This window comes from Prosopis cineraria, unplaced genomic scaffold (assembly GCF_029017545.1).
Source record: "Prosopis cineraria cultivar Desert tree isolate PC_DT_omini unplaced genomic scaffold, ASM2901754v1 PC5, whole genome shotgun sequence".
Lineage (NCBI taxonomy): Eukaryota > Viridiplantae > Streptophyta > Magnoliopsida > Fabales > Fabaceae > Prosopis > Prosopis cineraria.
In genome coordinates this window covers 11,208,298-11,219,148 of record NW_026555336.1, presented here as the reverse complement: position 1 = coordinate 11,219,148, position 10,851 = coordinate 11,208,298, and the positions used below count along the sequence as shown (strand labels likewise).

The following is a 10,851-nucleotide window of genomic DNA, read 5'->3' as shown; positions in this document are numbered from 1 at the left end:
AAGTCCTCTTGGTCTCAGAGTAAGAATTACACTTTGTAGGTACTTTCCCAACTCAACTTAGATTAGTTGGATCCAATGTGACTATCAAATATTGAATGTATTAAAAATATATAAAATTAATTATTTAATTCTTATATTTTTAATTCAATTATTATTTAATTGTAGACTTTAATTTAATACAACCTAATCTTTATAATTTTACTCAATTATAATTTAATTTCTAAACTTTAATTCAGTGTAATTCCAGCATTGTAGTTTTAAGCTTTTAAAACATTAATTTCAAAACTTTGATATTAACTTTAATTTTTATAATTTTATTTTTTAAATTATAAGGAGTAATATTTTAAATCGATAACTGAATTGTAAAAATTGAAATTTAAAAATTAAATTTTAACAAAATAAAAATTATAAAAATTAAGTTGTATTGAATTAAAGTTTAAGTATCAAGATTTAATTGAGTTAAAGTTATAATAATTAAATAATTAATTTAAAAAAATTAGAAGAAAAAGAGACTCACAACAATGTGGTGTGAAAGCGCTCAGATTCCCAAAGTAAAAACAACGGTTATGGTACACAACTTTACATTTATTAGTTATTACACTTTATACAGACGACTTTGACCCTCCAAGTCTTCCACTAGCCTCTGTTAAAAAAAAAAAAAAAAGTCTTCCACTAGCCGAACAAACTTCCAAAATTGCAGTCCCATTGAGGAGCCACACCCAGTCGTCAGCTTCATCCAGAAAATAAAACCAAGTGACCAAAAAATTAGATGTGACATAAATAATAACGCTTGGAATTTTTTAATTATTATCGCAGGGTCTGAGTTTTGAAAGCATGTATGAAGAACATTGTTTGGAAGACAATAACCCCTCATATAGTGTTTAGATTTTTTGATAAATTAATCTTATAGGTATTCATGGTGGGAATATTTTGAGGGAAAAAGAAAAATCAAGTGTATCAGCTTGAATTGAATTCAATTAACACATCAACCCCATTTTTCTCTTTTCTCTTTTCCCTTTTAAATCGATTCCTTGAATTAAGATACTTTCAATCCTTTTTTCCTTTGCATATAACCTTAGTTTGATAATGACGTTGATTCATGGAATTATAAAATTTTTAATCTCTCAAGTTTTAATTATTAATTAATGTTATTAAGTTTCATTTTTATAGATTCTGTCCCTTATATTTTCTCAAATTATCATATCAGTCATTTAAATTTTAAAATACAAATTAACTTTTAAATTAAGTTAATATGAAAAGTATATTAATGACTTGCATCACATATGTAATTAAATAAGAATAAATTAATCTTTAAATAAGTTTAATTTTTATCAATCTAATCCCTTATGTAGCATTTGTTCTTTTGATTTTAAAAATTTTTGAACTTGTTTTTTCTTACCTATATAATTACAGTTTTTTTCATTATGACTATCATAAATGTTTCCTTATTCATGTTAGTAAATTTAAATAATGTTACCTCATTTTTAAAAAATAAAGACAAAATTAATAAAATAAATTTAAAAAATTAAATTAATAAAAATTAAACTTGATGAGCCAAGTTGTTTGACAATTGTAAACTTACAGAGAAAACATACCTAGCATACCTAACGACATCCATGCACTTGTTGAATCTCTACACGAAAGCAGAGTTACTGTGAACTCCGTTCGTACTCATAGCTAATGTCACTCACAGAGAGGAAGAAAGAGAGGACACACTGCACGTATGCTCTGGAAAATGGTTCAGACCATTATCATATAACCTTCACGCATGAAGTAACAGCAGGGCAACGTGTGGATATGGTTGATACGATCGTACTCACCATTTTTCAATTAGTAGGAGAAATTACACTTAAGAATCCGGGTATATTGCATAAAAAAAACTCAAATTTTCTTAATATTTGGACAAAACCCTATTCTATAATTAGGTCTGATCCGCGAAGAGAGGATATAACAACAAGGGATTCATTATCCCTTTATTCATTCATTCATTCCAAAGCGCGTTCACAAAACGCTTAACCTCAAAGCGTTAAAATCTATTTTGCCAGCAAACTTTGAAAATCACCTCTTTGACCTTTGTCCTCTTGTTGTTTTCTCGAAAGCCGCTTCTATGTTCGTGAATCTTGACCAATTCTTCAAAGCCATGAAAAGCTACCATGTACAACCTTTATCCCTTTCACAAGGCAGCCACAACCACTCAAATTTCTCAGCTTAATTATGAAAGCCACATGCATCAATTCGCCTCCTGGTCCACCCTACGGCTATATTGCTGTCCAGACATTGATTTTCAACATATCCTTTTTCTTGACCCTCATTAACGTGAATATCTAACCTGTGTCAGTGTCACTGTCTTTAATTATAAAGTTGTCACGAATTTCTCGACCCGGTAACAACAATTTTCTTGACTTTATTGGCGCCATAGTAGTCAGGGCTATGCTTACAAGGTTTTTGTTGTTATGCTAATTTAATATTAGGGGATTGTCGTTATTGTTTGTGTTAATAATCATGAGGGAAGAAATGCCGCGGATAGAGAGAAAATTATGAGGGAAAAGGGAAGAAAATGCACTCACCTTGTGCTGGAGAAGCATCAACACCGTGCTTTAATGGCTGTTTTTCATCTTCTTTTCTTGCTTCTGAGGAGTCTCATACTGATACATCTGTGAATGGAAGCAGATCAGGCTATGATTTTGTTGCAGCTACTTGTTCAACTCTTCATCCAAATGCTCAGTTCACTAACCATGAGGCTCTTCCTTCTCTGCAAGAGTCATATTTGAACTTCACAAAAGCTTTTCCTCTATATTCCAAAACCCTTAAGGCTGATCAGATTAGAGACCAAGAGTATTATCACTTGAATTTCTCTAACCTCTGTTTTGATTATACTGGAAATGGCCTTTTCTCTTATGCTCAGCGGCAACGGTCCTGCCCAGGAACTTCAATCGCTTCTTCCTCTTCATCTCATCCTCCTCCATTAATTCCTTTAGAACCTCCATTCTTTGATATTTCTTACAAGTCTGTGAATTTGCATTCCCAGGTAGTTTACGGTGGTGATGAATCAGAACTAGAGACCAGAATCAGAGAAAGAATTTTGGCATTTATGAATTTCTCTGAAGATGATTACGCTCTCGTATTCACTGCCAATCAGATATGTGCTTTCAAGCTTCTAGCTGATTCCTTCCAATTCACACCTAATGGAAACCTCCTCACAGTTTATGATCACAAAAGTGATTCATTAGATGAGATGATCAAGAGCTGTTACAAGCAAGGAACACATGTTCTGTCAGCAGAATTCTCATGGCCCGATCTTCGGATCAACATGAAGAAACTAAGGAAGATGATTATGAGCAATAGGGATAAGAAAAAAAGAGGCCTTTTTGTATTCCCAGTTCACTCCAGAGTTACTGGATCACCATATTCATACATGTGGATGTCCGTGGCTCAAGAAAATGGTTGGCATGTGTTGCTTGATGCTTGTGCATTAGCACCTAAAGAAATGGACACTTTAGGTCTATCTCTGTTCAAACCTGACTTTCTTATTTGTTCATTTTACAAAGTTTTTGGAGATAACCCTTCTGGGTTTGGCTGCTTATTTGTCAAGAAATCTAGCATCTCTGCTTTAAACGATTCACCAAGTGCCACCAGCATCGGAATTGTGAGTCTCATCCCAGCATTGAGAAAACCAGAATCCATTTCTGATGAAGAAGAATCTGAGCCCGAACCCCAATCAGAGCCCAAATCAAGCAAAAAGGTTGAAACTTGTGGCAGATTAGAAGTGGAATTGAGAGGATTGAATCATGCAGACGAAGTTGGGCTAATAGGGATCAGCAGTAGAGGAAGGTATCTGGTGAACTGGGTAATCCGTGCACTGATGAGTCTGCAGCATCCAAACTCAGAAACAGGGTCTTCTTTGATAAAGATCTATGGATCGAAGATAAACTCTCACAGAGGGCATTCGATTGCATTCAATGTGTTTGACTGGAAAGGAGAGAAGATTAATCCGTTGCTTGTGCAGAAACTAGCTGATCGGAACAACATATCTTTGAGTAATGCGATTTTGCAGAACGTGAAGATGAATGAACGAGACTGGTGTGAAGTGGAAGGTGCGGGCCAACTAAGGAAGAAGACGATGACGACGAAACAGGATTGTGGGATATCAGTTTTGACGGCTTCACTAAATTTCTTGACAAATTTTGAAGATGTGTACAAGCTCTGGTCGTTTATTTCCAGGTTCTTGGATGCAGATTTTGTAGAGAAGGAGAGATGGAGGTATATCGCCCTCAATCAAGAGACCCTTGAGGTTTGAACAGTATATTGTTTTGTATGAGATCTCACTATAAACGAATTTTTGACAAGAATGTGAGATTTCAATAAAATTTAGTTAGTACATTCAATTCCAATTGCATGAGACTGTATGACGGGAAGGCTGTCTTGTTCTTGAAAAAATCATTCTTTTTATTTAATATATCCTTTTAAAATATTCTTTTTAGTTATATTTAGGATAAATTTATTCACTGGTCAAAAAAAATGTTGTGCACAGAAAATATGAACTAATTTTTTTAAAATTTAAAAATATGACCATTTTACATTGATATAGAAAAGATTTATTATTAAAAATTTATAAGAAACTAGTGTTCCACCTTGTGCAATGCATGAAAAATTTACCTATCTTATGAACTCTTATAAATGATCAATATTTTAATGTGGCTCATAATTTTTTTTGTGATAAACTTGAAGCATAGCTTTGCTCAAAAAAGATAAACTTGGGGTAATCATTAGTAATATCGATTATACAATTAAGAATTATGGAGATATATTATATAGAAGATGATGATGAGTTGGTGATTTAATGGACATCATAACACAATACTTACTGGAAACCAGTTTAACAGATTTTAATTGAGTCAAACATAGATTTCACTAATTCATAAGGAGGAGCACAATATCTATGAACCAAACAAATAATTTTCCTTTTGCTGAATATGATAGTAAAATCTGTCTCAAATACCACTCAAAGCTTATCATTTCAAATAATTTTCCTTTTGTTGATAGGGTCTTGGAGATTGTTCTTCCTTATGCAAGCCCATAGGCGGTTCACAATCTAAATACAACCATTTCATTAATTAGTAATTTTGATAGAAACATATAAAAATGAACAAATCGATGACAAACTTCAAAAGTATCAATATGAACATTAGTCCTTGTCAACATTGGCGCGCCAACAATAACATGCAGTTTAGGGGAAACACCGAAACACCACAAAGTTTGTTAAGACATTTGGGGCCGCCTCTTCTCTTTGCTTTAGTTTTTGTGTTGCAACAAAGAACACATCACTTATAAACCAGTCAATCATAAAAGTTCATGTTTGAACAATATATGACAAATAATGTTAGAAGATAATTTTTTATATGCGTTTTATAGATAAGAAGAAATGATTTTCAAGAGAAAAGGAAAAACTAATACAAGTGACAACAGAAACATTCGAGCCATGATAACCTTTGTTTTATTTTCAATAGTTATCCTAGCAATTATCCCCTTAATTTATTCAAAAGTGGAAGTGCATCACTCCTTTCATAGTAGCCACGAAATAAAAACAACTATTACCTTAATCACATCATTGCTGTTCAACATCATTGTTTGCAATGTTATAACTATCGAAGACCCGTCCAAATCCAACGTAATTCCAAATTATAAGATCAATTTTAAAAGGCCATACACAAAAATCCCAAACAAATAGTTATGCTTTATCCAAATCTTCAACTGCAGTCAACAACACAGGTTCTAAAGTAGTGAATAAAGCCACCAAAGCATAAGCAATAGAGTGTATGCCATTATTCCATTCTGAATCCATAAAATTTGGAATAACAACAGGTATAGATAGAAAAGACATACCACATAGGAGACGGTGGAACCTCTAACAGCATTGAAGGACGGAAAAGATCCTTCATCACCCCATTCTCATACCTAAGCAGCAGCACTTTCACTGACTTTGTACTAGACATCAAATTATGTCTTCAATTCTTATTTCATCTTTTCTGATTTTGAATCAAACATCGAAGCATCCTCAAATCCAGGTTGTATCAGCTACAATTCTTCCATCTTCATTCTTCGTGTATAAGAATGAGACAAAATATGCACATAATTAATAACTGCTTTATTCATCATTATTATATTGCGCACTGATAAATCATATATTTTACACACTTTTGTTTTATATTTTTGATCATATTTTATTTATTTAAACCCTTATGTGAATGGTTTTAACATTGAATTTAATCATTGGCTCATGTGCAATGAGTTTTAGCATTAAGGGTATTTTAGTCATTGTGCTTATTTTATTGAAATTAATTGTTTTTAATTTAGAATTTCAATTCCTTAGAACATTTTATTAATTGAAAAAATTTTATTTTTATTTTTAAGATTTTTATTTGGTTCAATTTCATTAGATTGATTTGGTTTTGTTTGTTTTGTCTTTTAAAAAACTTAAAGGGCAATTTAATCATTTTGTTTTTTAAATGAGAATTAGGTGCTGCAGAATGGAAAAAAGAATTGGGGGCTGAAATAATAAAAAGTAAAAAAGAAACAGAAGCTCGTGCACGTGATCGTCTTCTCGTTTTGAACTGAATGTAGAATATCGCTCATAATCTTTCCTCGGTCGCACAGCTTCAACGCACGTAAGCATTCATCTCATTCATCTCAGTCCGAGTTCGGTCACCGCTAGACAAATGATCACTCATCTCCTCACATCTTCCTCTGGGTTCAGAGTTCGTGGCACACAGATTGCACAGCCACCACACGCCAGAGACACCAACGCTTATCTTCATCCTTCGCTCAGTTTCAAAGTTCATTCGCACATCATCTTCTTCAGTTTTAGTTTATCTTGTTGCATACAGGATCGATCATCCCCTCTCGAGCAGAGGTTCAATGCTCACGCACAGAGTCGCACACCAACGTAAATTCTCCTCTCGGTTTAAGTTTAGTCGCACACCATTCACAGACTCATTCCTTCAAGCATTCATCCATGGCAGCTCCTTGTGGATCTCTTCTTCATTCAGTAGCTATGGAGAGTGAGATGAGAGGCTAAATCTTCAAGGATTCACCAAGAAGATGAAATTCCAATTCAGCTTTTGATTAGAGACTTTGGTTCTGTATAGCTCAAATTTGATTCTAGTTTATTGTTTTGGTTTTGAATTTAGTTCATTGATTCTGGTTAAATTGATTGAATTAATTTGATGTCTTGTTGAGGATCAAATTGCTTTAGTTTATTTTTTTCACTGAATTTGTGCACTTCAAATGTTTGAGTTTATGTTTTAATGGTTATCACTTGCTGAATTCAAATTTTTCTTGATTCTTGCTTGATATTTTTGATTCATTCAACTTCTATTAGGTCTTAATGAGAAGTTGATTATCCAGATTCAATTGTTCTACGTGTTAGAGTGAGGTTTAGCAAGGAACAAATTCAATGAGATTTATTTTATCAAAGCTTGGCAACTGTTCAAAGGTTATGTGTCTTAGTCTAAGCCACATTTACTTAGTCTTAGTGGTCACTAGGCTTTTATTTTGTCAATTGAGTAGGGACTGAACTCATTAAATTAAGGAGTTTAGGATAGTGGAATGGATTCAAAACTTGGAGAATTCACTCATTTGCTTGTTCAATTCAATTTTATTTCTTCTCATTCTCACTTAAAATTCAAAAAACCAAAAATACTTATCTTCTTGATTTTTGTCAAACCAATATTGATTTTAAGTTGTAGAGGGTTTATGAATTGAACTTGTTTGCTTAACTTGCTCTCTTGGGATTAGAATGACCTAGGATGTACTCAATTACATTCTATTTTTTTGAGAAGTTTGATACAACTTATGCCTTTTCAAGTGGCAATGTTTCAAGGAAGCAATATCGCCAATTAATTTTAATTCATTTACCATTGTTTTAATTTGTTTTTCTTTGATTTTTCACTATCTTGTGTAGATTTTCAGATCTAAAACCAAGCTGAACATTGTTGTTGTTAGCTCAAAATTTGTCCTAACTTTAAAATTGAATTAGGAACAAATGAAAAGGAGTTTGTACTTGGGACTAGATCTGTTAAAAAGCTATACATCTTAACTTTGATTCCACGCTAGGAGTGCAAATTTTGGACCTAGGAGATTTACTGTACATCTGTTGCAAGGCAATAAGGTTCTAAAAATCTATTACAAAAATCTAGAATTTTGTGTCATCTTTAAGTGCACACAAATTTCACTCTACTTGTCTAATTTGCTTGATTCTTTTCTCATTTCATTCAATATGTTTGGCTCATCTTCTGATTTTTCCATTAACTTGGTGAAAAGACTGATAAATTCTGACAAGTTATTCTAGGGGTAGTCTTGAATCTCCAAAATTTTTAACTTACTTATGTGAATTTCTGGGAGCAACTAAGAGGGAATTTTGATCTAAAACTTTTGTATTCATCTTGTCTATTTTAGGTAAAAAGTTCAGAGGAATTTGACATAGGATTTAGCTTTTGTGCTGCTCACAATCTTACTAGCTCTAGATTGATATTTGTTGTCAGTTTAGAAAAGTGGACCAATATTGAACGAGCTTTTTCACTTCCTACTCATCCAAATTGCATGATTTTTGTTTCTAAATTTTCTTTCACATCTTAGCTGCATTTTCTACGTTTATAGTTTTTCCTAATTCTTTCATTTTCATTTTTGAAAATAAGGAGAAAAATTCTGCTGCTGTTGTGTTTTGTTTTGCTTTCAGATTTTCAGATTTGTATGTTTTTTGACTTTTTAAGTGTTTTTTTTAGCTATTTTAGCTTATCTTAGAGTATTTCATGTCCAGTAACTCTTGTTTAAAAATTGAGAAAGAATTTATTGACTTTAAAACTCAATACATCATTGCTTCTTCCTTCACTTTTTCATAGATAAATCTTTTGTTTTAGAAAGTATGGCAAACAATGGTGCAAATAATAATAGATATGTGCATAATCATAAGGCAGTAATTCCTATTAAAGGAAGTTTTAGAGGAATGTCTAGACCTAAATATGCAGTTAGAGCATGTGACTTGAATGTGAACTTGCAAAAAAATGTTAACTGTGAAACCAAGCCTTCTCTAATCAATGCCTTACCCCTAGTTTAGATTTAATCATTCGATGCAGGCTCTAATGTTGAAGTAGGCTTCTTGGATCTTTTTAGAGTTCTAAACCTCTTGGATGACCGAGAAGGTGATTTACTTCCTTCTCTAATAAGAGCTTTAATGAATTTCCTCTTCCTTGTTACCTCCTTACTGGTTCTCTTTCTAGTCTCCTTTGTTCTTGTCATCACAGTGATTTTGAGAGAAAAGATGAATTTAGGTTGAAGAAAGAGATCAAATCAGAGTGAAGTGAGGAACAAAAAGTAGATTAGAAAAGATAGGTAAATCAATTCGAGTGCCAAAACGGCTAAAGAAGAATTAGGGAGGCAGTTAAGAAAGAAAGATAGAGTAACAACTAGAAAAAGAATGTTGGTTCACATGTGAAAATGAAAGGCAGACAAGGAAGGTATATATAGAAAATGCAGGATCACACATGAGACGAAGTCATTTCACACATGTTTTAGCACCTATAATTGACCAAGTGCTATTTCTCGTCTGTGACAAGGTAGTTTCACATGTGATCTGGCAGCAAGTATAACATTCAAAATTTGCACAATCAATACAAGTAGAATTAAGCATGGTCACAAATTATTTTCACGTGTGAAATGACCAAGCTAGAATACCATGCTCTCAGGAAGACATTTCACGCAAGTGAGCCTTCCTTTATTGTGGGTGATTTAGCACATCTTAGAAAGAATGATATATTATGTGCTATTTCACGCAAGTAGAACAAATGTTTTCTCATGTGATTTAGCACAATTCTGAAGTGAAGATACCCTATGTGCTATTTCACGCAACTGAACAATTATGTTTCACCCGTGATTATACAGCCACATAGAAAATAACATAAAATCAAGCAATTTTATACAAGATATGGAAATAATCTTTACATAAAACATTCTATAACAGTAATAACTAATCTCTTAAACACATTATACCTAATCTTCTGACCTCTCTCTTTAAGATTCAACTTGATGCATCCCAAAGATGTCAAAATTCAAAGATTAAATCCTAAAAAAACAACTTAAAATAACTCTGAAGCTTAAATTAGTAAAAGATCCAAAATGTAATTCAATTTAAAGTTAAGAATCTTGCAGCTCATTGAAATTTACCATTCCTAATTTCCTTCTAATGAATGTAAATTGCTCTTTAGCTAGAGGTTTGGTGAAAATATTTTCTAGATGCTTGGTAGTAGGCAAAATTCCAATATGATATCCTTCTTTTGCACATGATCTATTAAGAAATGATGCTTTATCTCAATGTGCTTGGTTCTTGAGTGTTAGACAGGATTCTTTGCTATGTTTATAGTGCTGGTGTTGTCATATTTGATTGGAATTTTGTAACACTTGCCCTGAGTGTTATCCAAAAATCACACAATTGAAATAAACTAAGTGTGATTAAGAAATTAATCCTAAAACTAACTTAGAAAACAAACCATTTAAATCACTAAGCAAATACACAACTGCAAATTAAACATTTAAAGCCTTTAAAAAAAATGTTATAGGTTCTACCTATAGCGCACAGAAGCAAGTTAGATGAAAGAAGGATAAAAATATGCTATCATGACAGCATTAAATTGCTGTCATGCATGACAGCTCTCCCGAGTCAACGTCAGGGAGGCACCGTTCTGTCTTCCGATCTCCGATCGAAGAAATTTTAAATCTCACATGTCACATTCAAAGGATACTATAAGTGTACCAAATTTTAAAAAGATCCAACAGTCGGATTAAAAATTGGATATGTTA

At 32.7% G+C, this 10,851-nt stretch overlaps 1 protein-coding gene across 1 annotated transcript; it reads left to right on the top strand.

Moving 5' to 3' along the window:
* Positions 1-2,164: 2,164 nt before the first annotated feature.
* LOC129311774 (uncharacterized) lies at positions 2,165-4,471 on the top strand. The gene has a single exon (XM_054954230.1). The coding sequence runs from the start codon at positions 2,558-2,560 to the stop codon at positions 4,295-4,297; it is 1,740 nt and encodes a 579-aa protein (XP_054810205.1). The 5' UTR covers positions 2,165-2,557; the 3' UTR covers positions 4,298-4,471.
* The last annotated feature ends 6,380 nt before the right edge of the window (positions 4,472-10,851 follow it).